The sequence below is a fragment of the Siniperca chuatsi genome, linkage group LG7 (genome assembly GCF_020085105.1).
Source record: "Siniperca chuatsi isolate FFG_IHB_CAS linkage group LG7, ASM2008510v1, whole genome shotgun sequence".
Lineage (NCBI taxonomy): Eukaryota > Metazoa > Chordata > Actinopteri > Centrarchiformes > Sinipercidae > Siniperca > Siniperca chuatsi.
In genome coordinates this window covers 18,137,093-18,164,952 of record NC_058048.1, presented here as the reverse complement: position 1 = coordinate 18,164,952, position 27,860 = coordinate 18,137,093, and the positions used below count along the sequence as shown (strand labels likewise).

General features: G+C 40.3%; 2 protein-coding genes across 5 annotated transcripts in view; one reads left to right on the top strand and one right to left on the bottom strand.

Moving 5' to 3' along the window:
- Positions 1-2,563, top strand: part of LOC122878765 (G-protein coupled receptor 4-like) — a 48,586-nt gene extending 46,023 nt beyond the window's left edge. For 2 of the 3 annotated variants that reach the window (XM_044202092.1, XM_044202090.1), the window contains exons 2-4: positions 89-202; positions 1,663-1,705; positions 1,901-2,563. In XM_044202092.1, the coding sequence (XP_044058027.1) occupies positions 131-202; positions 1,663-1,705; positions 1,901-2,100 (315 nt within the window). In that variant the 5' untranslated portion in view covers positions 89-130 and the 3' untranslated portion in view covers positions 2,101-2,563. The remainder of the gene's footprint in view (positions 1-88; positions 203-1,662; positions 1,706-1,900) is intronic. The other variant, XM_044202091.1, reaches the window with a different exon arrangement.
- Positions 2,564-3,621: 1,058 nt separating this feature from the next.
- LOC122878762 (Down syndrome cell adhesion molecule-like protein 1 homolog) overlaps positions 3,622-27,860 on the bottom strand; it is a 98,456-nt gene continuing 74,217 nt past the window's right edge. For both annotated transcript variants that reach the window (XM_044202082.1, XM_044202083.1), the window contains exons 16-35: positions 27,533-27,700; positions 27,196-27,266; positions 26,739-26,979; positions 22,984-23,130; positions 22,734-22,889; positions 20,206-20,345; positions 16,931-17,084; positions 14,869-14,986; positions 14,317-14,480; positions 14,047-14,145; positions 12,101-12,289; positions 11,217-11,345; positions 10,861-11,019; positions 10,582-10,737; positions 10,363-10,393; positions 10,107-10,225; positions 9,800-9,952; positions 9,286-9,480; positions 8,808-9,116; positions 3,622-8,675 (exon numbers count right to left, since the gene is read on the bottom strand). In XM_044202082.1, the coding sequence (XP_044058017.1) occupies positions 8,092-8,675; positions 8,808-9,116; positions 9,286-9,480; positions 9,800-9,952; positions 10,107-10,225; positions 10,363-10,393; positions 10,582-10,737; positions 10,861-11,019; positions 11,217-11,345; positions 12,101-12,289; positions 14,047-14,145; positions 14,317-14,480; positions 14,869-14,986; positions 16,931-17,084; positions 20,206-20,345; positions 22,734-22,889; positions 22,984-23,130; positions 26,739-26,979; positions 27,196-27,266; positions 27,533-27,700 (3,482 nt within the window). In that variant the 3' untranslated portion in view covers positions 3,622-8,091. The remainder of the gene's footprint in view (positions 8,676-8,807; positions 9,117-9,285; positions 9,481-9,799; positions 9,953-10,106; positions 10,226-10,362; positions 10,394-10,581; positions 10,738-10,860; positions 11,020-11,216; positions 11,346-12,100; positions 12,290-14,046; positions 14,146-14,316; positions 14,481-14,868; positions 14,987-16,930; positions 17,085-20,205; positions 20,346-22,733; positions 22,890-22,983; positions 23,131-26,738; positions 26,980-27,195; positions 27,267-27,532; positions 27,701-27,860) is intronic.

Sequence of the window (27,860 nt, the reverse complement as noted above, 5' to 3'; positions counted from 1 at the left end):
AACTCAGACTTGAGTGATGAGGTTGCTTATGTTTCACCCTTTGACCCACACATTGGCACCTCTAACCCAAACTCCTTTTCGCTTTCAGATAGGGGTGCGGTTTGCACGGCAACAGGACCCTTTGCCTTACATGGTGTCCCAGCCTCTGCCTTGGCAGGTTCACTCAGTGTCGCACAGTCGGAGGAGCAGCAAAGCAGATGAGGTTAGTCGTTACAAGATCTGTTCTAGTTGCTGTCACACACATCGCCAAGGCGATCTATCCCTTATAGCAAATACAACGCATATTCATTCTGCACATGACTGAGTCATCCACCATGACCACATTCTCTCTTCTGGACATTGAGTAGCTCCTCTGGGGGTCTTTCTCAGGGTTACATTTTTCATAGGAACATTGATTTTTGAAGAAAAGGAGACAAGTAGCTTTTCCCAAGTGTGGCTGGATTTTTTAATCATAAATTAACTTTTCTAATCGTCTGTTATCTAATAGCAAGACAGAGCATGTGGAAAGTTCAGCAGTCAAGCTTGACTCAGCATGTGAGTGTATAAGCTTGGTCACACGTCTTATGTTTGCTTATAGTGTCTCAGAGGAGGAATGCAAAGGAAAGCAGAGGAATATGATTTATAAGACTGAGATGACTTTTGGTGATTCTGCACTCAAACAGCACCAGCCAAATAATATAATAAAATAAAGTTGAGTTTTGCATCAGACTCAGTTAAAAAATTACCTTTTGGCCCTCAGTGAATCAATATCAGTGAATCAATAAATCCATGCACAGAGAACACTGTCCACAATTTCAGTTATTTGGCTATTCCTCAGGCTCTCACTATAGATTCCTGAATCAAGAAGCCCATTTCAGTCCAGACAAAATAGCACACCTCTGATGCTCTACACATAAATAAACTGTAGTTTATCTGTCTGTGGATTTTTTTGTGCTTTTTTCTTAGTTTGAGGTAACTAGACTTTTATAAAGATGAAGCTGGCAAATAAAAAGACAAACAAAGAACTGTAGCAGGAAGTGGAATGTTGGTGATTAAATGAGGGCACAAATGCAGAGACGAGAAGACCAAAGAACATATAAACCCATAAAACAAAACAAAAAAAGCAAGGGAGTTAACAAAACAGAGGTGGAGGCGAAGAAAAATAAATTTTGTGTCTTAGACAGGCCCCAGTTAAAATTCCCCTCAAGACGAGTTCATGGAACCATTGTGTGTGGTACTGAACGCAGGCACACAGCCAAACTGAATAGTAAGCAGGCTAAACTGGTCCAGTCCTCAGCCTGTCTTCCCTGCCGCTGCTCTGCTTGAGCTGTAATCCCAATCAAGGGGATTTGTGTTTGAGGTCATTACCCTAACTGTAGATAGAAAGGACACACACACAGGTGCAACCACACATGTACATTGCCCATTCATTTCTTAAGCACTGCACATTTTGTACAGTTGAGCAGAAGAATTTAGCCAAAGCACCTGTGTGACTGTACCTGTTTGCATGTGTCAGATGTGGTGCTATCAGTGTTATGTGAAAAATGTTTCAGCTAAATTCCAGATAAGATTGTACCATTGATAATTATCATACCTGACGGCTATCTCATTCACACAACTTTTCTCCCTCTGTGCGTCAGTGAGTGTGTCTTCTAACACACAGCTATTCTGTTTCATTTACAGTTTGATGGCCTCAGGAGGAACAGCATAGGCGTGTATAGAAAGAGTAAGTAATACTGTTAATGAATCTAAATGCAGGCAATTTTTCCGCCACAATAATTGATTATTAATCTTAAAGTTACCACTAGGGTTTGATTCAATGGTTTGTCCAATCCAATTGACTCAACCTTTAATCAGAAAATAGCCCACTTGAATTAAGGCAATATGTAAACCATATGTTTGAACTTAATCATTGCTACAGACTATGTCTCCATGGCTATTGCCTCTGCCTCTCTGGCTATCCCCTGTGTCCTGTCGTGCTCAGACTACAATGCCAGCAATGGGACGTGCACCACGCCTGCTGTTCCTCCACTCAGCCCTGTTGAAGTTGAGAAGGCCGCCGCCACCATCCAGACCCATTTCAGGAAGTTCCAACAGAAGAAACACAAGAATGGCAAGTAGATGGACAGGAAAGAGGGATGGTGGTACTGGCGATGCAAGCCTGAAAGACAACAGGAGGTGGGACGTATGTGGATTCACCAAAGGATGGATGAACTCTGTGATAACATACACAAATGCATATGCACACTCATATGCAAATGTACATACATTCAAACTGTATGATAAACACTTAGAAGAACTCATGGATTAGTGACACATTATAAACAACAAAATACATTAATAGCCTACATCTCAAATAGCTGCTTGTAATATCATATTTGAAGTTCTATTTGAATAATATATATGAATGTACTGTACATCGTAATGTTAGTTTTGATGTGTTGTGATGACAGAGTGACTGTGAGAATGTGTGAGTGACCAGTGTATATAAATGTACATCTACATTGTCAACATTGTGGAGCTTTCAAAAACAAAGATGTTAAAATTTTACCAACCTATTTCAATAAAGTCCTTTGTAAGCTTGTGCTGTGTTTCATGGCAGCATGATGCCCTCTAGTGTTTTGAACCGGTTCTGAATCATATAATGGATGAACTACATTTTCAGGTGATTCATCCATAATGCAATAGCACCCTTAGAAGACATTAAATAACCACATGATTAAATACAAAATAATTACCTTAACTGTGAAATTGTGAAATAGTCAAAATTGACATTGACATTATGAAATAAAATGGTCACTGGAAAAAGAAATGTGTTGTGACCTGCAACAAACCTATTGTCTTATTGTGAAAAGAAGAAAAAATGAAAAAAAAATTGTAATAATGAGCTGAGTTTTAAAAATGCATTGGATTATTTGTTTTGTCTGTATTCATTCATATCATTAATTATTTTTTAATTTTGAACACTTTATGTCTACCTACGGGGCTGAAAACTTGAAGACAATTACAGATGACAGTTTTCCAATATTTTTGTACCCATTAAATGTTGATTTACATCCACAAGTAGCTACTGAAATTGTTGTATTACTATCAAACAGGCACTACGGCGGGACAATTGAATTCAGGGTGAAAGGTTTGGGTGAGGATTCAATTATTTGACAGGTGATTAAAGTCCATGGATGTCAAACAGTTGGTTCACTCAAATTTCAATTTAAAAAATCATTTTCTCACTCACCTCTAGTGGCATCGTGTGCAGATAGTTTTGGTTTAGTTTGCCCAGGTTTTGAGATAATTCAAAATATTTCTACCTCCACCTCAATACAATAGAGATGAAGGAAATTTTCATTGTGGTGCTAACAATATAGTATGGGAAAATTACATTTAAAAATTTAATTTATGTCTCCAGAACCAGCGTCCCCATTATTCTGACATTTGAAGATATAGTCCCTATAAATCTGTTCACAGTGAGGTCTGTGGATCTTAAAACGGTTGGGTGCCAAAGGGACGAATGAGCAAAACTCTTTCACAAACAAGTCAGTCTAGTCCTTACCATGTTCCAATTACAGTAAAAACTGGGTAATACAAAAAGCCCTTCATCTTAAATGCTACATGGTTGTGAAAGAATGAATAATATCATCACAGTTCATAAAAAGATAGCTTTATTGCACAAGGTGTTGAGTACTCTTTTTCTGTTTTTGTTTGTTTTCATAGAAAAGAAAATGTAGAGTTAAACACAAGCAATTGCAAATTGAAGCAACATTTCCCCATAAAAGTTTAAGGAACAACCTCTGCATTTTTAAAATGTTTTAATTAACCCCCTATTAAATTGTTCAATTCACCATTTCCTTTTTTCTTTTAGAACCAGCAAAATTTTCAGAACATGCAATGCTGCTGTCCTCCCCCCAAAAAGTGGATAATAAAAAAGGAAAACTCTAAATCAGACAACCTGTGACAAGTAAAAAAAGAAACAAAAACAAAAAAGATTTAAAAACATAAAAAAAAATATTTTAAAAAAGGAGACAAAGCAACCAAATGTCCTGTAAAAGAAGAAATCAATATTGTTAACTATGCATGGTCCACTCTGACATGTTTCAACTGGTCCATAAATCAAGATAAAGCAGTGTCTGTATAATTCTATAATTTCTCATTAAGTCCTCATCTGTTTCATTACAATAACTTCAGTTCAAAGTTTACATTGTGCCCTGGTTTCTAGTGAAGATGTCGAAAATAGTACTCATTTATACAAAACACTTTCCTATGTACACAAGTCTTATATTATGGAGTACAAATTATGTTTTATAGGTGGGCAAGGGGTACAGTGAGAGAGGAAGATCTGATTGGCTGAGCAGATGTGGAAAAGGTTGGGAAAGTAGCACATGTGAAGTTGGCCTTATGAACACAGACTGAGTCAGTTTGAAAAGTATGTTTTATTTTAAGGAAAAATCCACCCTAAATCACTTGTTACTCATTTAAACATTGCAGATATCTCGCCAAATGTTAAGACAAGCTGCTGCCAAGAAATCTGCAGCTACCATGTTCTTTGAAAATCTACAGTACCGTAAAGCATTGATGTACAGTATAGTTTGCAATTGGCCTTAAAAGCAACTAGTCAGTTTTAGTTTTTAATACAATAACAGATTATCATTTCAGCGGCATATACTTATTTTTTATATTAGACCGAAAACGGTTCAACATTATTTATTTGGGCCTAAAAAATATTTCATGCTAAGGACAAAAAAAGTCCAGAATTCAGGATTGTTCAAAGGCCTGAATCACTCACCAAAGTAATTCTGCAGTACTGTGTACTTCACATAAGTCAGGCTTGAATAAAAAAAACATAACTCACTAATTAACACATTAAAATCACATTAAAAAATTAAGTGTAAAAACGACAAGTCTCTGCTGGTTGCCTGGCAACCACACAGTGAGGACAAGACCTCAGGAGGTTACTGCTCCCAGCCAAGAAATAGTCAAGCACATAACCTCTATAAAACCACAACGTGTGGTTTTTACACTTTGGTTTTTGTGCAGAATGTAATATTTTTACTAGACAGATATGAGAGCAATATCGATCTTCTCATCTAATTCGCGGCTAGAAAGCAAATAAACGTGATTCCCAAAATGTCTAACTACTGTTTCAAACATTACATGTTGTTGCTATTCTCAGTAGCAGTGTAAAAGTAAGTAGGGTGGATTTTTTTCTTAAAAGGTATACATTACGTATACTTTGAGCAAACTGACAGTAGATCAGTCTTTTACAGTAGAGGCAACTTCACTGAAGAACTGGGGAAAGCAGGTGGAGTTTATTTCATCACTCCATCCAATATCCATACAACTGGAGTAAGGGAGCCTCTGTTTTTGGTCAGCCCTATTCCCAAAGTCTTGTTTTTCTGAAAACAAGTATTTGCACAACTTGAAACATAAATGAAAGGCATCATAACCACTAACAATGGAAAATCATTTCTCTCCTGTCTAGTTTTAAAATAAAAGTGGGCATGAATATATTTATAATTTATTTTATAATTTTTACTGTGTGGTATTGGCTGCAGTCCCGGAGTTTGGGGAGGACTCGCGATGACACAGATAAGAAACAGAAATACTTGTTGGTCTGTTTGTCTTCATTAATTATAGTCAGGTAATGGTATTGAGTTTGTGAACACACCTTTAGAAGGTACAATACAACATATTACAATAGGCTCACTTACTGTATAGGCTTTCTTTGTTTTACGGTTTTCTTTTTCAACACCACACTTTCTGCACTGAGCCATAGACCACAGTTAACCAGCGACACAATCTCACACTATAATTTGACTTTACTGTGCTTGTCCTTTCGGCTGCTACCTGCTGCACAGGCGTTGCAGCTGGAACATTTACAAAATCACAAGGGGGTCATTGTATCATTCCTCAAACCTCAGTTTCACCATTTAACTTTCTTTCACACCACTTCCTTTCTCTCCAAGATCTCCAGTCCATGGTTGTGCTACCCGTTTAAGCTTCCCTCTTTTTTCTTCCTTCCTTCTTGCAGGTTTTCACTCTGAGCGATTGTCTTGTGATCTTTTATATATATTTTCAATTAGAACGGCTTTTATATTTCTCTGCTTTTTTCAATATTCATATATTTGCTATATATTTGAATAGAAATATATATGTACATACTTTTGAAAACAAACATATATCATATCTTTTTCTTTTTTCTATTGCGAGAGCCCTGATGTTACGTTTTACCATTGCAAAACATTTGGAGCAACTCTTTTTTTTTGGAACGATCTTTGTTATGGGATTAAGCTTTGGGAGAAGAAATGGGGAGAAAAAAATAATAATTTGAAGTTAACAGATACAGTACCATGCATAAAGCTAAAATTAATTTCAGTGAAGTGGAGAAAAACACACCTTTTAGTTTTGAAGACCACTCATTTCTGAAGAAAAATTGTATCTCTCTGCTATGTAACCCCCTCCTTGTTTCCCTAGCGCAACTGCAACACTTGATCTCTCTGTCTATAATCTCAAAGTCCTTGTCCGTTCATAAATTCAAGATCATTTCATACAAATATGAATTTTCTTGTATACATCACAATAAATTTGCTGTATGTTTGCAACTTGTCTCTCCATTCAAGTTGTCATTGAACGTCAAATAGCATTTCTGCCTCTCTGTGCATATTAGACCTCTTGCTCAGTCTGTCTGTCTTTTTAACTAGCCAGTATGCTAGCAGTAGGTCACAGTGACACTGTATGGATATGATGGGGGACTGGGTGGGTGAAGCTGGGAAAGGATAGAAAGGGAAAAAGTGGGTACAGGTAAAATGAGTTAAACAATGAATAATAGCATTATGGTGCCATGATGAATCATAAAAGGGTCTCTTTCTTCTTTGTTCTGAGGGAGGGAAAGAGAGAAAGAAAGGAACCTCTTTCTTATCATCTGTAATTGCTCTCTTTTGAACCCACTTCCTCTTCAGCATTTCAGCAATGCTGTCAATTAACAAAACAAAGTTCAAAATGCTGGACCAAATTAGGATCATAGTGTTACATCGTCAGCATCATCATCATTACTGTCCCCGAATCCCCTTTCAGAGGTACAAAATGAATGGTGGGGGGGCTCAGTTTTGACACAGACGTCTGCCCGAGAGGTCAGCATACAGATTGGTTTTAAAAAGGTCCACTGTTGGTGTGCCTGCCACATGTATACATATATATATTTACACATATACACCCACACGCACACACACGCAGGCTTGTGAAGGTTTCTGTTACTTGGATCCATTCTAACTTTTTCTTAGTGCACATGAGATTATATTTCCATCATCATAAAATAAACAGAAAACTGATAGAAAAAAAAGTTTGGATTCATATTTCACTTGATGATGCTTGACATTTTTTTTTTATCTCCTCTGCTTTAAGTCTGTTTTATAAAAGCATCAATTAAGACCACTATGCTGTGTCATCCATTGCATGTATAAGAAATTTTTCCACATGGTATTGAGACAACAGTCCTTCCATTGCCTCTAATGTATGAATCCATGATGGAATAACCTCTCAGAGCCAGAGTAACACCAAGGTTGGTGGTTTATGCATACAGTAAAAGCATCCTGCCATGGCACAATGCTGTGATATGAGCTCTTCTTCCATCAGAGACCAGAAAAGTAACATGTTTAAAAACCTATAAACCTCAAAAACTCAAGCAACCTGGTTCATTCTACGACTGTCTTGATCCAGAAACCAAGACAGTGCACGTGGAAAGCATTTTGTGCATAAGTACTGTGTCCTTACCAGAAAATGAAAATATGAAGTGAACAGATAAATCATTTATGTTTTGGCAAGTGATTTCCAGGGTGATGAAATAAGAAATAGAGAAAGATGACGTAATAATAATAGAAAGCAATCAGGCAGAAAGAAAGGCAAACCCCTGTGCTATGGAGACCCAACTCTGACCCCGTCATACAGTAGTGTCAATGGGAACCCAACCAGCCCCCTGCAGCCTGGCACAGTGCAGGCACTGACGAGTCAGCTGTGCATGTGTATGTTCTTCACCCCAACTTTCCATAGAGGCTCCAGGCAAGCGCTGGCTTGACCAGCATTCTATTAAGAGTTACAGTGACAGGCCGCAGTGATGGCAGGCTACACCAGTGTGTATGACTTGGAATAGGCCCCTGCCCCTCCATCCCTCTGCTTCTGTAGTCTGCCTAAGCCAGAGGAGCTGCTCTCCAGGAGAGAGTCTCTGGATCCTCCCATCTTGGAGGAGGATGATGAGGCACCTCCAGGAGTCCCTCCTGTGGCCCCTGCTACCCCACCTCCACCGGAGGATGATGATACCCCAGCAGCTGCAGCAGTAGCAGCAGCAGCTGCCGCTGCACTCTGGGCCACTGAGGCAGAGGAGCCGGGCATGGTGAGAGTCCTCTGGGGAAGTGTGGAGCTGCTAGAGCTAACAGACACCCCTCCACTCCCACTACCACCGCCTCCTGTTGCTCCTGAGGAAGCCCCAGAGGAAGTGAGGTTGGACAGGCCAGAGTGGCCCATGGTTAGGGCCTGCTGCTTTGCAGAGTCCATAGTCACATGACGGCCCTGGGTGTGGTATGCCCGCTGAGCCAGACCACGAATAGAGGCTTCACGTGGTGGAACCACTGGACATGGGTCATGATGCTCCGACTGCTTTCGGAAGAAGGGATCTGACTTCATGTAGAGGGGTAGGTTGCAGTAGTCACCTGGAGGGGAAAAGTCTGATTTAATGTTACTGCCAAAGCCTATGGATAATATTATGTGTGCAACACTATGAATATTTGCACTTTTTTTAAGTAATTTTAAAAAAACAGTCAAGCTTTGCAGCAACCACTCACTCTTGGCGCGGTGTGGAATGGGCACAGCTACATTCTTGCCACGATCATAGTCCTGGGGTTTGGGTGGTGAGGCAGTGAAACGGCAGATACCGGGCTCTGACGGTGTGCTCATGGACGTCATGCTGTCTGCATTGTCATTGGTACCTGTGGTCATCTGATCAGATGAGCTGTCAGAGATAAAGCACTCAGTAATCTCAAATTTGGCATGCTGCAGGTGTTCCTCTAGCTTGGCATGCTCATACGCTCTTGCCAACTCCTCGTAGGTGGAGGAAGCACTCTCTGTCGACACCATGCTGTTGCGACCTTTATCTATGGAAGAGAAAGGAAAGGAAATAAAGGTAAGCACATTTTCTCCAGTTTTACAAATGCTTTTTAGCCCACTGCAAAAACTAATTCTCGTCCACATTTGAAAAATTGCCTTACTTATACAGAATGTACATGTTAATGGCTGTAAGTGTCATTTCACCCATGTGCCAACCTGTGTCCTGTGAGAGGCTGGCACTGTAGCTGTCACTCTCTGTGACAGTGATGCCATGCTGGGAGCCAACTGTGCGCCAGTCTGAGGTGAGAGTACGAGCTGGCGTGGAAGCCTGACACTTGGTCAGAGTCCACTGACTGGAGTATCGGTTCCTGATGCTATGGGCTGATTTAACACTCTTCCTCGACACTGGGTCTGGTGGTAAATGGATGAAGAAATAAGAAGGATGTGCATATGTACAGAGGCTGTTTAAAGACATTTGCAAAAAAACTTTTCACATTCTGGTCCGCAGTGGATTTTAACAGATCAAGAAAAAAGTGCAATAGGTCACGTAAAGATGAAGATTCATTGATGATTATTCTTGGCATTTTGTCAAAAAATTGAGCAGAAATGCAGGAACTTTACACAGTTTATGCTTACACCACGTATGTACTGTACCTTATAATGAGAAAGAAATTTGCGCAACATGCTACAAAACTGCAACAAATGGACAATGAGGAGAGAGAGCACTTACTGGTTCCTGGTCTGATGTCTGACATGTCAATCAAAGGACCGGTGTTCTGGATGAGGGCAGGGTGATGGACAGACACACCTGTGCAGAAGCTCTGAGGGTTCCCAGTTTGGTTAAACTCTGTGTCTGTCACAGGGATAGTGGCTTTGTCCTCACCTATAAGAGACAGAAAGAATATTTCAAAAAAGCAGCTATTGCAGGTTAGAAAAAACTATTACTTATACATTTGGCATAAAGATAATTCGATCCAACACTAATGCCCAGACACATGAACAAACACAGCAACTCTATCTGTCTCTCTTCCTCTCACCGATTTGCTTGATGCCTTCTTTGTCCTCAATAAGCAGCTGCACTCTGGGGATGTCGATGTGTAACCGTGGGCCCTGAGGAGGTCCCTTCACTGGGGTGTCAAAGCTGCGGTTGTTTTTACTAATCCAGAGATACAAGACAAACACGAACAAACATTCACGGTTTTGGAAAAAAAAAAGGCTAAATGTGGATTTGTGAAATAACTAAATAATATATCGGACTGATTTTGTGAGAAGACTAGGAAATAGCAGTCTTACCTGATCAGCATCTCTGCCAGGCTTTTGGCATCTAGAGAGTGCAGAAAACACAACAAATATTTTTTTCCTGACACACAAATCAATCTTTTAAAATAAATGCTCTAGAGACTTAATTCAACATTCTCTCTGATGTCTGCTTCTGCTTCAGGAAGACTGCTTTATTCTTCTTGCCAATTCATTCCTACCATTTGTCTCCTTTCCCTTTACTTGTTCTCTCACCTCTTAGTCTCTTCAGCCTCTTTTCCTTGCGTTTCTTGCGAATGATGAAGAGCAGTGCAACACCCAGAGTGACTAAGATCACAGGACAGCCAATAGAAAACAGCTTCTTGACATCATCGTTCTTTTCCAGGGGGGATTTGATTGGTGGAATTGTGCCTGCACGCACCCAGGAAGAGCAGAGATTAGTTACTGCCCTTTCAAGATAATATTCTAAGATACCGAGTGCAATGAATTTCTTATTAAAAGTAGCAGACAAAACACAGAGAGTCTTCTACTCACTGCCATCATAGTCCAGTGTTGCAAATTGGGAGCTCTGGTTGCCACAGCCAGCGCTGTTACAGGCTTTCATCTTCAACTCGTACCAGGTGGCCTCACGCAGCTCTGCCAGGAACACATCTGTGGTGGCATTGGTACGTACATTCTGCCATGCCCATGTACCTGCAACAAGTACACACAAACAATGTGGAGTCTAATCTTTTTTCTTTCCTTATTGGTTTCCAGAAAAAGATGGAAAGTTACCTCACTACAAACAATAAATAATTTTTTTCACATGCTTGATTTAACTAAGGGTCATAATGTTTCCTATTTGATTTGTTGCGCAATATCAATTGCAAATTGCAAATGCAGTGACTCACCTTTTGGTCTAAACTCTAGTGTGACAGCGCTGATTGGACAGCCTCCACTGGCCCAACCCTGCAGGTTGAGACGGGCGTGGCTGGAGTTAATGTGGGTAAAGACCGGCTGATCTTTGTTGAACTGGGGTTCTGTAAATGAAGCAAAATCAATGTATTTGCCTATGTCTGTTCAGATTACTAAAAAAATTACACGTGTTATGCCATATAATGGATAACTGGGGACCATACGACAATATAGGCAAGGCCTATGTGACTCAGCAATAGCAATGTCTTGCTTGGTAACTGAACAAACAAAAACAAATTCAAAGTATGTGTTCCAAAAATATCTTACTAATTGTATTAAATATAATTTATTATGATCATCAATATACAAATTATGATTATACTTTAGTTTATCAAAATGGAGCATGATAAGTCACGGAGCAATACACTGACTGTAAAAAGGTCAGAAATCATTTATCAGCTATTGTGAGTATAAAGCATGATGCACAAACAGATGAAGTTTGATCCTTTAGGCAAAGACAGGAACTGTTTTGTATCTACAATTTCAAAAGTCTGTTATGTGTTGATATGAAGGGTCGAGGATGAAGGATTTAATTGCAAGTTTTTATGGTTTCTATTGTTCTTAATATTATTGGATGAATGCTATATGTTTAAAGCTTTATCGTTGACTGTGCCATGGAGACCTCTCACATGTTGCCTATCTTCTGATAAGTTTCAGCCCGTAAAATTTGTTATTTGGACTGCGCATTATTGCTCAACACCTATTCCGTCACACGAAAGTGAGGTCTGCTTCTCCTTTGTGAAAATGTTTATTTTCTGTATACTTTTCACCTTCATCTACCCACACTAATTCCCTTCATCCTCCCTTCCAGGCTTCTCACCTCGCCCGTGGGTCTTTGCCTCGATGATCTCACTGATGCGTCCGGCTCCAACACTGTTCTTTGCAGCCAGCTTAACTTTATACCAGGTGCCACAGCGCAGGTAGTCCAATTTGAAGGAGCGCTCACTAGAACTGATGAAAACATCTTTCCATTCCTCTGTGTTGTCCACAGAGTACTGCAGCACAAAACCTGCATACACACAAAAGACATACAAGCATAATCATTATTTTCTTGCTTTATTACATAATTCTCTCTGTTTTACAGTTAAGATGAAGAACTCATTTTGCACTAACCCAACTAAACGTCTGACATTGGTACCTTTACTGTCCACTAGATGGCAGTGTCAGACTGTACTTCTCTTGCCCAGATAGGCCCTGATTGGACAATGGTCTAACTGCTCTCCGTCTATGCCTCCATTAGTTACCTACAAACCCCAAGACTGGGATGGCGCTGACTAAGCATCTATGCAAATGAGGGTATGCAACGTGGTGATCGTTTTTATAATCAGCTGCCTCGGAGAGCTGACTCTCTGAGACACTTTACATCTAATCCTCCATCTCTGTCTGTCTTTCCTTCTGTCTGTATATAATTATGTATATATGAATGTCTCCCTCCCTGTGTTTCTTTGTACTCTTTGTACCAACTTTTTTTCCTCCTCCTCTCTCTAACAGATGGTGAGTTAGAGTCCAAAACTTTAGAGGGGTTAACATGTGCAGATCCTACACTGTTTGTTTTATAGTCACCCTACTTCACCAACTTTATAGAACACAGCAGAACATAGCAGAAGATAGCAGAGAGAACAGTACAGAGCAGCACAATAACAGACTATTGTAGAACAGATTAGAACATAACATCAATCTCACTGCAGGATTTGTTCATTTGTTTATTTATTTTAATTTTATTTTTATTCAAGCTGCAAAAAGGCCTCATAAGCAGCTGAGACTTTTTTTATGAAAACATGCTAACATGTTTTATCTTAAAAGGAATAGTCTGTGGATGTCACTGCAGTGGTAATGCAAAATAGATGCTTAATAGAGAACTTCAGCATTGCCGACTGCTGACACGGTGCAGATGGCACAGACAGACTGGTATTCTGCTATACATACAAGTTATACAGATAGGTTTCACGGATGTATGAGACACTGGATGATGTATGCAAATACTGATTGGTGGCCCATCATATTTGAATACAAAGCTGCACACTCAACATATACTGGTTGTGGCAAAGTTGATATTACTTCCTATACATGAATAACACAAAAATATTATATTGTTAGGGCTTTTGGCAGCTTGAAAATATACTTGACCTAATAGTTCAAAGAGTTGAGAGTTTTAGAATGTGATCTCATGAAATTTTGGTCATAGGTTTTACAGCCATTTCTATAGTAATGACACATGGGACAACAAGTCTTTCTGGCTGCAGTTATGTCTTAAGCCACTACACCAAAATCATCACATGCCTAGTGCTTGATAGTCTTATATAGGTATAAAGAGCAACAAGGAGTCAGACAGATGACCCTGCAACACCCTCATACTGACAAATAGCATGAACAAAGGAAAGGGATTGAAACCACATGCATGTCCATTCAGGCACTCACATCATGCCCATCTTCACACAGAAATCACCAACAATCAGATAATCAAACAGACACATAATTAAGAGGGAAACATTTAACCAGATCGCAAATCAATAAACTAATGGATCAGAATGCACACTAACAACGTGCCAGGTAAAAGAGGAAGAAAAGACAGACAGAGGGTAAACTAAGGTCAAAGGGAAATCTTTTTTATTCATTCACATTTTATGCAGAAATCCAACTTGATGACCTCAAGCGAAATTCTGTATAGTGTCACCTTTAGAGACATAGGCTACAGACAAGAAGAAAGAGATGTGAGTATACAGGAAGAAAGACATAAAGACAGCTTTGTTGTGCAGGGCCACGTACCTCTAATAGAGCTACCGCCGTTGTCTCCTGGTATCCAGGCCAGAGTGATGGAGGAGGTGGAAGTGGTGGAGACAGTTAGACGAGGCTGATCTGGAGGGACTAAGGAGGAGACACGAAGAGTTAAACGCTCAATAATACGTGTATTAAAATATTACAGATTCTTTTTGAGGAGGTAAAAAATATATCACTGTTGCTAATGTAAACAGTATACTGTATTTCTCATTTTCAGCAAGAACAGCAGGGCTATAAGTGAGGTGCAGTCATTCCTACCTTGTACCAAAAGGTTTACTATGATAGTGTCAAAGCCCAGCGTGTTGGTTGCCGTGCAGGTGTAGTAACCAGAATCTTCAGCTTTGACAGAGCGCAGCACCAGTGTCCCATTGGCCAGAATGAGACGCTGTCCATCCAGAGAGACTGGGATGGCTGTGTCCTCGCTAACAGAGAGAGAAAGAGATAAGCATGGGAGAACATCATAAAATTCTTACTAGATTTTGATCAAAGGTTTATTTTGCTTTTGGTGTTACTTAACAGGAGGCTGCAAAACTGTCCAAAAGCATGAGGTTAACATTAATTTGTGTTGTTTTTACTCAAGTCAGGATTTGGGTTTGTGTTAGAAAGCTGCATAGTATTTTTTTCAAAAGATGTGCTTTTTTATATGACATTATTCCTGCATATTAACACATAAAAAAATAAGCATCTGTAAACAATAACTAACATTCTCTTGAACCAATTGAGATACTTTAATGCTAATTCACTATTAGACGTATCACAGCAGCACCGGACACTCAGCTTTTACACAACATTTGTAGGGAGGATTCTCACCTGTCTTTGGTCCATTTTATAGTAGGTGTAGGTTCTCCTACTGAGCTACAGGGAAGTCGCACCTCCTTCATCCAAGGAGTGGTCACTGTACCCCCAAATGACAGGATCTTAGCTGGGGCTGGTAGAGGATGAAGAGAAAAAAATCAAAGGTGTATGGAGACAGAGGATTTGAAAAAAGACCATTTGAGCTATTGACATTAACACTTACACAAGAAAGACGATAGCCTAAATAATATCTTCCAATCAGTTAATCTTGCCATTGTCAAATGAACAATTTTCAAACTCAATAAGCAAATGCTGTAGAGGTTTCAGAATATACTGAATCAATACCGAAATGTGATGGTTGTTTTCCATTTGGGATTCTTTCAATAAACAGGATTTACTTGTAGAGAGTGCGCAATGTATGTACCGTGATTCACACTTGGTGGAAAAGAAATCTGTGTTAAATGTGACATTGTCCAGCAAAGAATAGCATATATATAATAATATAAGAGAGGAAAATAATGTGCACAGAGGATATGAAAAAAAATCCATCTATTCAGGCACATAACCCTCTTATTCTCTGTCACTCCCCTATCCGCTCTCTTTGTCTCTCTCTCGTTCTCAAGCTTGCCATCTTAATGCTAGTGCTCTAGTGCACTTATGTTAAGGTTGAATGAAGTATTGAGTGGGCAAGCCTGGAGGACACTGCCTTTTACAGCTGCCGATCAGCTGACGCACCCATCTAAACGAGTGCACGCACACACACATACATACATTTGCACCCAGCAGTCAAAGGAACGAATAGATACAGAAAAGGATAACATGGTGGAAAGTGCACTCTATTCATTCTCACTACCTTATTCTTCCTGTCTTTTAATTTAAAGCCTATTGATTTAACTGCCCTCTTCATTTTCTTAAACACTCTGCCTCTCTATTGTCTTGAATATTAGTTAGCTCTGCTCCTGTCGTGTTATTTTCTCTCCTCTTTTTCCCTCCACCTGCTGTTCTCCCTTTTGCTCCCCATCTTATCATTTCCTTGATTCAGGCCAGTTTATCTGGTGCCCTCTGAACTCTGAAATCAACAGCACATGCTGCTCTGTTGCATTTACCCATAAAAAGGAGGAGAGGTTGAAAAAATATGCAAAGAAGGGTTATATAGAGCAAGAACAGAGTAAGAGGGAGATTATTCACATGATTCACAGAGTCATGAGGGATGTGGAGCAAAACATCCTATAAAAATGTGTATTTTTAGTTCATGGCATTGTCAATAAGAGGCTTTAAGAGGAATACTACTCTACTAACAGTAGCAGTGTCGTAACAGTTCCTAAGAGAGAGAGATGGCAGATGCAGAGAGAGACAGAACAAGCAAAGAACCAGAAAGACACTGTAGTGTCAATCCACCCACCAACCACAGGTCAAAGCCTTTCAGCTGTCTAGGTTCAAATCTGGCTAAATTTGGTTGGAGAGTGAAAGTTTGTTTTTAAATTAAACATGTTTCAACTGCATTTCAATGACAATTTAAATGTGTAGCAGTTCATAACTACATGTTGAAATACAGTCAAGTAAAAGAGTTCTCCACCGATTTAGCATTGCACTTCTATAACATTGTAGACTCATGATGGACAGTTGAAAAAAAAATCTAAATTGATGCGACAGAAGAAGAGTTTTATTCCACAAATTCCTCATTGTCAAAACCTGGCACCTATGTTACCCTCAATGCAATTTGACTGCTGACAGTTCGGACAGAGATTTAGGTGTGTTATGCTAGTAGTGGCTAATGTAACCCTAAGCTGTCAGCCTCAAGCAGAGATGAGGAGTGGGATACAGAGGTCTGGTAATCTTACTTCTTTCTCCACACTGACCCACACTCCACAGTCTCTCTGACGTGTTTTAATTGGTGCACTTCCCTTTTAAATGCTGTTGAAATAATGATTAAATGTAACCTAGATGCCTAAAGAACAGTCGGTTTTCAACCAAATTCTGACCACGTTTAACCTAGACTCTTATGTCTTTTGACCTGTAAATGTTTACTGGTCATCCAACCTCACTGTATGTCTCTACTGTATATTCAGGGACTCACCCTTGGCCGCTGGCTCCACAGTGACCTTGTCGCTGAAGTTACCCCGGCCTGCAGTGGTCACGGCTGCGGCCCAGATCAGGTACTGCTGCCGGTGGTTGAGGTGAGTGATTCGGTAGAACAGCAGCTCTGGATTGGCTTCATACTCGCTGGGCAGCTGGGGAGAGCCAAAAGGGGAAAGGAAAGTGTTAATCTCGGAGGGATATTTGACACTCAGAACATCTTAATATGTCATGCAATATTATATAAAGCCTTAAATATTATAGGAAAATATATTTTTCTTTTTAATCTACCTGTAAGCTTAATACTTGTATTGTTTCCCTTGTAAGGTTTTGTAGAAACAAGCAGATGTATAAGGCACATAACCACAAAATGGAGTATTGCATTAAAAAATATTCTCAAAACTGATATGCTGTGGAAAGAGGTGGAACACAAAGAAGAAAATAAATATGTTTTAAAGACCCCCAAAATCACAATTTCAAAAACAAAAACAAAAATATAGACATTTTCCACATATTTTCCACATTTCCATGAGAATGAAAAAAATGCATTGTATCATATGTGCTGAGGAGCACAAAGTAAAATCTAGGGTATGCCAAAGACAAGATCATTTTGTCACTCTACTGGAGAGGCAGACGTAATGTGAAGGACTGAGTGAACATCATTCTAATGTGAACTCAGCCCTGTATTCTCTCCTCGAGTCAGTACTACAGGAAAAGAGCGGAGGATGGGGATGAAGGCACAGAGGTTCTGGGGCATATTATATTATAATATGCCAAAAAAAATTGTGTGGAAGGATGGTTCTGGTGGGAGGGAGGATATGAGGGGAATGCTGGAAAAGAGAGAGAGAGACGAGAGGGTTGGATTGGGGAGAGTGAAGCCCACTCCCTCTTCTCCTCTGTTTTCCTCAGGGAAGGCAAACAGAGATATGAGACAGAGGAAGACAATAGGGGACAGACAAATGAGTCAGTCAGAGATATCATGAACAGTCATACACTAATGAGGCCTATCTACTGCAGGCATCAGCAATGACAGAGAGGAGAGGAGAGGAGAGGAGAGGAGAGGAGAGGAGAGGAGAGGAGAGGAGAGGAGAGGAGAGGAGAGGAGAGGAGTGCAATAAACAGGCAAAGAAATAGGAATGGATACACACAACCAAGCACAAATACACATACGTGAATATACCGACACACACAGATACACACATAAAGTGGCATACATGACCTGGAGGTAGATGTGTAATTGCAGTGTGTTTAACCCAGCCATGTGTCTGCTGTCTAGATATATACGCATCACTGTCCCTTCAACACACACACACACACACACACACACACACACAGAACCTCTCTTTTTTACTGCCTGCCAGTCACCATTCACCTATATCCACCAATTACACCCTTATTCCCTCAACTCCTACTCTTCATCTACTCCTCAGGTATCCCAACACCCAGGTACACAGACACACACACATTATCAGCAGCTCTGTCTGTCACTGTGCTGCTGGTCTGAATAGAAGACTATGAAAAAAAAGAAAACACAATCACAAATTTAACACACACACTGCAAGGTAGCACCTAACATTCGCCCTCTAAATCACATGATAAACTACAGTTTGACGCTGATTTACATTTCTGACTGACAGACGCTCATGCACAGATTAAATAAGAACGGCAATACCAGTGTCAAATAATTTGAAGAGTCAGTAAACGAAGCAGACCTATAAAACCTGCGAAGACACTGCAGTGTTGCTGAGCTCTGTCCTAGCCTGCTGAGTTGTTGTTTGTGAAACGGTTTATTCTGTGCAAACAGATTCCAGTATTCATGTTGTTTTTCACATTTATGAGCAGGCCATCATAGAGGAATCCACTGGGCTTTTTATTACTTCCCTGTGTTCCCTGTTCATCATCCATTCCTCTTGTCTCTGTCCTTTCTGTATTTTCCTCTCTGCCTATCCCTTACCCCACTGCGCCATCCTCCTGCCATCATTCTTCATCCATCTCTCCATTTCCCTGTCCCTCTCCACATTTCCCTGTCATCTGTGGGCCCACTCCTGGCTTTTCCTTCCATCTTTCCACCAGTACCCCCCTCAGTTTTACATCCTCTCTGCATTTCTCCCCCTGACTCTCACGTTTATCAATGTCTTCTTCTTCTCCTCTCTCCTCTCTGTACATTTGTCTTTACACAGGCAGAGGTATGGACAGAGGGATGGATAGATGGATGGATGGACGGATGGATAGATGAGTGGGTGGGTGGGTGGGTAGATGCTGGGAAGACGAGAGGGAGGAGTGACAGAGTGTGTATTGCTGTAACGGATATTAAAATATTCCTCCGGCGTGGAGATAGCGGTGATCCGGGGAACGATAGAGCGAGATAATGAAAAGAGGAACAAAAGTACTCCCCGCACGGTGTGTCTGACCCCCCCATCCCTCCTTCCTTCTCTCTAGTCGCACTCATTTACATAGTAATCATCCCGAAGTCTGCATGGGGGCTTCAGAGAGAGAAAGAGAGACTGAAAGAGATGGGGAGATATACATATACACATATATATATACATATACATATACACATATATATATATATATATATATATATATACATATACATATATATATATATATATATATATACATATACATATACATATATATATACATATACATATATACATATACAGAGAGAGAGAGAAAGAATGACACAGAGACTAAGGCAAAGATGCATGTATATTTCTAGATAGGTACATTTATATGATGCGTGTGTATATTTCTTGCTTTTTAATTCACACTGTCATAAAAACATGAGTTGCATATATATTTATGTACCTTTGTATGCATGGTGGGATACATTTATGAGTGTGTGTGTGTCTGTACGTAAGTAAGAGTGTGTGTTTGCTGTCGGCTTGTTTTCTGCCCTCGTTGATGAACAGATGAGGTTGTCCTGGCAACGTGATGAGACGCAGATATGCAAATAAGGCTGGAGGGTGAGCTTGCACGCACACACACTGCGGTATGAGGAGAGCTCATTTCACACACACATCTTGCTGAGACTGCAGCACTAGACCACACACACACACACATCCACAAACACACAAATGCAGAACGACGTTGTTATTAATTTTCTTTTATCTTAGCATCATATAAAATGTATAACAGAAGCTAGATTCTGCATAAAAAAAGGATCATGTCCCCTTCATCACCAGCCATGTTTGGATGGTCCTCTTCCCCCTTTTCCTCTTTCATTCACTTCTCAGTCCTGAAACTCTCTGCACCCCTCTTGTAACTCACCGGTTGGCCTGACCCGGGGCTGGAGCAGTAGATGGTGTACTTGCGGATGATTCCATTTGGCTTGTGAGGGGGTAACCAGGACACCACGACACTGCTGGCGGAGGAGGGCACAGCTTTGATGCCAGCTGGGGGTCCGGGGTCTGAATCATAAATGGGAGCAAAGAGAGAAATGGAGGGCAGAGTAAAATGTGAACCAGTTATATTTCTCTGTGTATACAGTAAACAAAATTAATAGCTTTAAGAGTGTACACCGATTTGTGGTGAGATTTGCAGCAAACCTCCAATTTTTTCTCATGTTTTCATGACAAATATTTAGTTGAACAAGCAAACAAACAAAAAAATGTTGGTAACAATGATACCTCATGCAGTGTCACATGCCAGGTTTAGCAGGTACTCTTTACAATTTTCTCAATTCTTGGGTTAATTAAAACAGCCTTCCTCTTGTTTCCATGATGTTAAAACAGTCATAATGCCCCTGTCTTGTTACAGAAAAAGAATAGACTTGGTGGACGTCTTTTCTGTTGTGTCATTTTTCAACTCTGCCTCATATATTATTTGGAATATTGCGCACTGCCATAAGACACATTTTGATTGCCACAGTCTTTATGAGGCAGTTTAGCTTCCAATATTCAGTGTGCATGCAGACTATGGCTGAAATTATCAGTTGATCAACAGAGAATTAAATCTTGAACTTCTTCTAATTATCAGTTCCAGCTCCTCAAATGTGATTGTTTGCTGGTATTCCTATTTTTTATCTTTGGGTTTTGGACTGTTGGGTTTGACAAAACAGCAATTTGAATAGATCGGCTTGGGCTTTGGGAAACTGCAAAGGGCATTTTTTCAAGTTTCTGACATTCTATGGACCAAACAATTAACTGAGAAAATGGCAGATTAATTAGTAATGAAAATATTCTTTAGTTGCAGCCCTAATGCGCACTACCTCTCTTTTACTCTGTTTTCTGCTTTTGTCCTGCACCTGTCCCCAACTGTCCCATCAACCGTCTTTGCTCATGTATCACGTTACCATATGGACATTTATTGTGCATTATTTCTTATTCGACCAGCGACTTGTTTGGGTAAAAAAACATTTACTTTCAGTACTGACTGCTACTAACTCCTGTTAAAAAGATAATTGCATCTGTATGCTAACACTAGTCATGGCCATTCTGTCTTAATATCAGGCTAATGAAAATAAGGAAACTCCAGGAAAAAGTTGAGTAAGTTGAGTGTTAGCTTAAGTGTTAACATGGTGTACTGCAGCTAATGATCTATGAGGACTTCATGGATTATTTAGATGTATTTGTTCTTATCATTGGTAAGATAACCATGACTTTATCAACAAAAAGAGTTAAACATGTAGTGTTTGTTTCTTGTAATTTAAAGTGCTGTGATAAACATTAAATCCCCAAATTAACACACATGCACTCATGTAAACACACGCGCATACACATATTCAAAGGGACCAAATGCTGTGCCCCTCAGGGTGTGGGGGCCCTTGGAAAAAGCATGAAAAAGAACTGAATAATGAATCTCTGTCTTCTTTGCTCCTATGCTGTCTGTCTTTGTGTCTAAGAGACAGGCAGAGAAAGGCAGGCTGAGAACTGTCTGTTTGCACAATTCCACCACAAACACTTTTCCATATGCTACAGACAGAACTGAGGGCAAAGGGAAGGGAGGGACCGGGAGAGACGGAGAAAGTTGAACGTATGCAAAGAGGTTGCCCCTGGACACAGTGTCAACCCGCATCAGGGAAAAAGAGACACTCAACTTGCCCCTGATATACACACACACTCAAAGACTACCACAACACACATATTTGAAGAGCTGTTGCGGCGAGGCCAGCTCATAAAATGGAGATATAGTGAGGAAGAGAGAATAAAGGCCTTTTCTGAAATGACACATCTTAGAAACTCCCCCCGCACTCCCTCTTTCCCTCATTTTTTCCATCTCCAGACGCCTGCCTCCTCCTCTGCCTGGCCCCAGGGAGAGAGAGGAGAGGCGGATACGGATGTAATCCACAGCCCACCAGTGTAAGCACAAAATTAATTCTCTTTAAGCCACAAAGAATTAATCCCTCTCCTTGTGCTGGTTGCTGAGCTAGACCAGCACACAAACAATAGCGTTTTTACACACACATGCACCCATACGCACACACCAACGCTAAGTCATTGTACACATGTACACATACAAACACACTCTTAACCCCCTCCAACACTTCCGCATATTCACACGCACAGACCCACACCCTTAGGCTCCTTAACCACACACACACACACACACATACACACACACACACACACACACACACTTTTTGGCTTCTTAATTCTTATTAGCACTGGTAATGGCACATCAGAGCACAAAGAGGTTTTAATCAGCAACCTCAGCCCCCCCGCTCTCTGCCTCCCATACTGCAGCCTAAACCAAGACCAAAAACCCTTAGACCTGCCCCAAAGGTGTGGTCAAAGCAAATTACATTTTATTGTAGGTCAGGTCATTGTTTGGAAAGATCTACTAAAATATGGACTCACAGTCTTCACGGGTTTGGATATATAGGACGTTGCTACGGACCCCGTCTCCAGCCTGGGTGTAGGCCAGCACCTGGATGCTGTAGTTGGTGAACTTCTCCAGGCCTCTGAGCTCCACCTGCTCCTTGGTGGTTGTGATGTTTTGCATTTCACCCCATTCTGAGAAGCAAAAGGACAGAGAGATGCTCAGACCAGGGACTGAGATGTTACCAGTCATAGAGTCTAAGTAAGATGACAGACACACTCAACACACCTCCATCTGGAAAGACGGCCCAGAACACGACACGATATCCCTTCAATACGCCATGCAGTGTCATCCTGGGAGGTTCAGCCCATGTGATGACTGCCTCGTCTGATGTTACAGAAATGGCTCGCACATTCTGAGGAGGCTGGCTGGGCACTGACGACAAAGAGAGAGAGAGAGAGAGAGAGAGAGAGAGAGAGAGAGAGAGAGAGAGAGAAGAAAAATGGTAAGATAGGTTATCTAAAACATGTATCTTCAGTGATCTAACCTTATGTATTCCACAGTTTGATTCAATAGAAAAGGTCTGTTCATTGAAGGATGAAAAACACATCTCGTTTGATGACTGAGCTAAATACACAGATGAACTGGAGAAAATCAAGGAATTCTTTAATCCCTTAATATCCAGGTTCCTTTAACCCCTTTAGTAGCCTTAAGGTTTGAAAATGATCTTATTCCACACTGTGACAATATCACATATTTAGTCTGTATCAGCTTGTTCCAGTTCTTCATTGAAGCTATATGATGTTTACACTAAGTGAAATATTAAAAACATTAAAAACCGAATATTCTAGATGTCTTGTGCATAATTCTTTACACATTTCCTCAAGTTCATATTTGGTATCTTTGGGAACTTAGGGATCTCGCCCTCCGACAGGTCAGAGATGTTTAGCGGGTTTTAATTCTCCCTTTAAGTAGGTTAATGTTAAGATTGGAAAAATCACATTCCCTTTCTGACAGTATCATATATTCTGTGTGAGCTTGTTCCAACCCTTCATTGAAGCAAATTAAGTGAAATATTAAAACCCAAGACTCTCTTTTCCATGGTTGCACCATTCCAACAAATGGATCTTTTGCATAATTTTATACACATTTCCCCAAAGTTTACCTTGACATATTTAGCATCTATGAATATTTTTGGATCTCCACTACAATTTAAAGTTCTGTTGGTTTGAACAAAGTTTAGCTGCACAGTGTGCATTTGTAATGACTGGTCCATTGCGTGGTCGGTGGGGTTTAAGAGTTTAATAACTGTGAAAAATGTAGATTCTTTTAAAGCAAAGGCTGACATTGTCTCCTCAAAATTAGGACTGCATTGGCTAGCTGATAAATAAATAAATAAACCCTCTATGAAACCCTAAAAGGGATTTCCATATCAAACCTGAAGTGAGTAAACAGGCAAGCGATAGATAAAAAGCTCATGACATGCGTCCAACCTGATGTATAGGACCATCTCTACAACTACCATCTCTCTTTCTCTGTACAAGCCTCCTTCTGTCCCTGCCAGTCCAGGTGTCTCTTCTATTGGCTACCACTGACCATTAGTCTTTCAGGCTTTGAATAACGCACACTGTTGACGATGAACAGAAGTCAACTTGTGAGAGAAGGGGGGGCAGGAAGAGAGGAAGAGAGCCGACTGAAAGACAGAGCAATGAAAGAGAGATTTTGGGCCAAGTCCACCAGGGAATTTCTCTGCAGCTGGTGAAGAGAGAGGAGGTGGGGAGGAGGACTGAGGAAGGGAGGGAAAGGAAAAAGGAGGATTAGAAAACTGAATAAACCTTTAGGCTCCAAGTCTAAATAATTAGTAGGCAACAAAACACAGCCCAGTCCTAGTTCCCTTCACAGCCACACCTTTACGAGAAGAGAAATTAGGATTGAAAGAGGATGCAAACAAAGAGGTGAGCTGGTTCAAGTGCTTCCAAATTGTGAGCTACAGATGTAGGAAGGCAGATAAATGAGGGGGTAGAGAAAAAAATATAATAAATCAGTGCTTAGGTTGTTGATGTATAAAATAACCTTACATAAAAAAGTGCATAAGTTTGAATTAAAAAAAGATGGGGAATACAGGAACATAATGAAGGGCAGTTTTGGACTGGGGCTACAGGGAGGAGGAGATGGGGGTGAGGGGCAGAGGAGGAAGGGAGGAAGGGAAGAAGAGTTAAAAGCAAGGGGAGCAAGGGAAGGGCAGAAAAAGATGAAAGAGGGAGCAGAGAGACAATGCGCTCAGCTGTGGATAATTACAGCAGGAAGCTAGCAGAGGGAACGCGAGAGAGAGAGAGAGAGAGAGAGAGAGAGAGAGAGAGAGAGAGAGACAGAGACAGAGACAGACAGAGAGACAAGCTAATTATAATTATTTTTAGTATGCTTGTTGTTATCACTATTATCATAATGGCCATCAATATCACTGTCGCCACGGTGACAGCCACAGGGAAGAACTGGAGGGCTCTGTCTGCTCTGGACCAATGGGGCTCAGCCAACTGTTCACTGGGTGGACAAGTATGTATGTGACGTGTGTGTGTGTGTGTTTGTTTGTATTTGTTTGTATGGGGAGAAAAACTCAAATGCGGATGACGTATGACAGAGATTGAGAGAGATGGCATATATTGAAAACATTGTCTGTTTGCATGAAAAGTACAACATTTAGAGGTCTTCTTGAGAGAAAAAATAAAAATGACTTAGAATTGAGACATTTTTTCTTTTAAAAATATATTTATCATTGTTTTTATATTAACATCTGTCAGCTTGTTTTGGATTTCTTCTGCTCCTTAGTGACCAAAAGTCAATTAATGCAGCTCACTTACAGAATATTGCTTTACAAGAAATTAAGGAAAAGGAAAAGTTGCATTGCCTGGTAAATTATAGCCTTTGGAAGTCTGATCCACAAACACACTAAATGAAGTCCAGTGGTCCATTGTCCTACTGCTTTACACCAGTCCCTTCCATCTCTCCCACAAGACTGCCTTCAACCTTACATACATTTTGATATTTTTGAGGAACTATTGGATATTTTTTGTGGTCAACATTTCTTTTTTGCAAAATATAGATCTAGAAAGTGACTTCATTCAATACTTCCACCAAGGAGTTTGTGGATGTTTTTGGCCCTATTTGTTTGTCTTTTAGTTAACAAGATATTTCAAAACTTGTTTGCAGATTTCAATTAAATTTGGTAGAAGGTAATTGAAAAGAACAACTGATTAGTTTTTGGTTCAGATCCGGATAGAAGTGTGTATCCAGGAAAAGATTTCTTAAGATTGCAATACTGGGAATTGTCATACATTTTTGCTATTTTGCTACTACTGCACTCGATTGTCTTTCATGTGCATTTTCTTGCCTATACACAGCCAGATGCAGTTTAAAAATGTCTAAACGTTGTTCAGGATTGTGTAGCCTTGGAAAAGGTTTTTGCTTCCTAAGCGCTTTTGTAGTTCATTCAGTCATTTGTTCACTCATTCATTTATTCACTCACTGAACATTTGGCCTATCTAACCCCTAGCCAACAGGATGCATGGCAGTATCAGTACAGAGATCACTAAATCCTCTCTGCAGTGCTGCTGAATGTGTACTGTTTCTATGAGCCTGTGTGTGTCCTTGGTGTTTGTAAAAAGCATTCGGATTCCAGCAGCCAACATTCATTATTGTGTATTGTTGAGAGAATAGTGAGAATGTAGTAATTTTAGGTTACAAAGCATGGCATGATTGGACACAGATCAGACAGTGCAAAAGCAAAAAGAACAATGGCAACAGAAAAAGTGCAGTCACCGTGAATCAAAGCCAAAGCAGATAAAGGATGATATTTCAAACAGTAGGTCTGACTGTTTGCTCTTCCACTGTATATAATGCATCATGCTGTTTAACCTTTTTCCCTTATTGCTAATGGTCACCGAAGTAACCAACATTTACACTCATAAAACAGACCAAGAGGCAATACATCCCTTTTCATAAATGCTGAGATATGTTGTATGTGTATTGTTTATTGTGATCCTCACCATCTTCCAGTGTTGTAGCATTGATCTCTGAGCTAGAGGGCCCTGTTCCAGCTCTGTTGAATGCCTGGACAACCACACCATACTGGGCAAACTTCTTCAGGTTGTCCAGGGTGTAGACCTCACTGTCTCCAGTGGCCTTCATCTCCACAATGCTGTACTGGCCGTTACTGCCTGGGCCATTCTCTCTGTAACCGATCTGGTAACCGCGGATCACCCCGTTCTGCAGCTCCTTCCTGGGAGCCTGGAGAACGGAAAACGGAAAGATATTAATGACATCAGAATCATCTATTCCTATTCATAAAGTGCATGATTATTTAGCCACCTCCACAAACTGAATACATTGAAAAGGAATCAGGACAAAGAACATTAGGTTACTTTGCAAGCAGCAAAATGTGATGAAGTGAGAAAGTAAGGCAATGTTACACAAACAAATAAAAAGGAAGTACATGGCTTTTACCTTCCAGGTGACCCTGATACTCTGAGAAGTCACTGGCTGCAGGATCACGTCCATGGGAGGACCATCAGGCTCTGCAGAGACACAGAGGGGTTGAGGTGTTTTGCTACTGTTGAGCAAACATTCTATTGGCTATCATGTTTCCAGTAAGTCTCATGGCCCTGAAAAATTCTGGTGTACAACTTCCAAAGATGTTTTTTTCAGTTTCATTGAGATAGACTTTCAATACAGAATGTTTCTTCAAGGACAGATGCAGCGGCTATGAGCTTATACAACAAGAAAAAGTGAAATATTAGTTCACATTCACATTAATACAAAGCAGTGCTGTCAAGATACTTACGTGCTTCCTCTGTACTGATGGTGAGTTCCTTACTGGCCTCGCTCTTGCCTATAGCATTGTAGGAGTACATGCGGATGCTGTAGACAGAGGCAGGGTGAAGGTCTACTATGTTGGCCTGATTGTTGGTGGGGGAGATGTTTCGAGTGGCATGCTTCAGCTCCCAGGAATCTGACAAAAAAGAAGATAGTACTGTGTTGTTTTTCATTTTGAGTTATACAGTTTGCCATCATTTCCCACTTCAAAAAACACTTTTGATTTATTTGGGAATTTGTATTTTCTCACTCTTACTTTATATTAAGTCTTATTTTTCTCTTATAATCTTTCTACA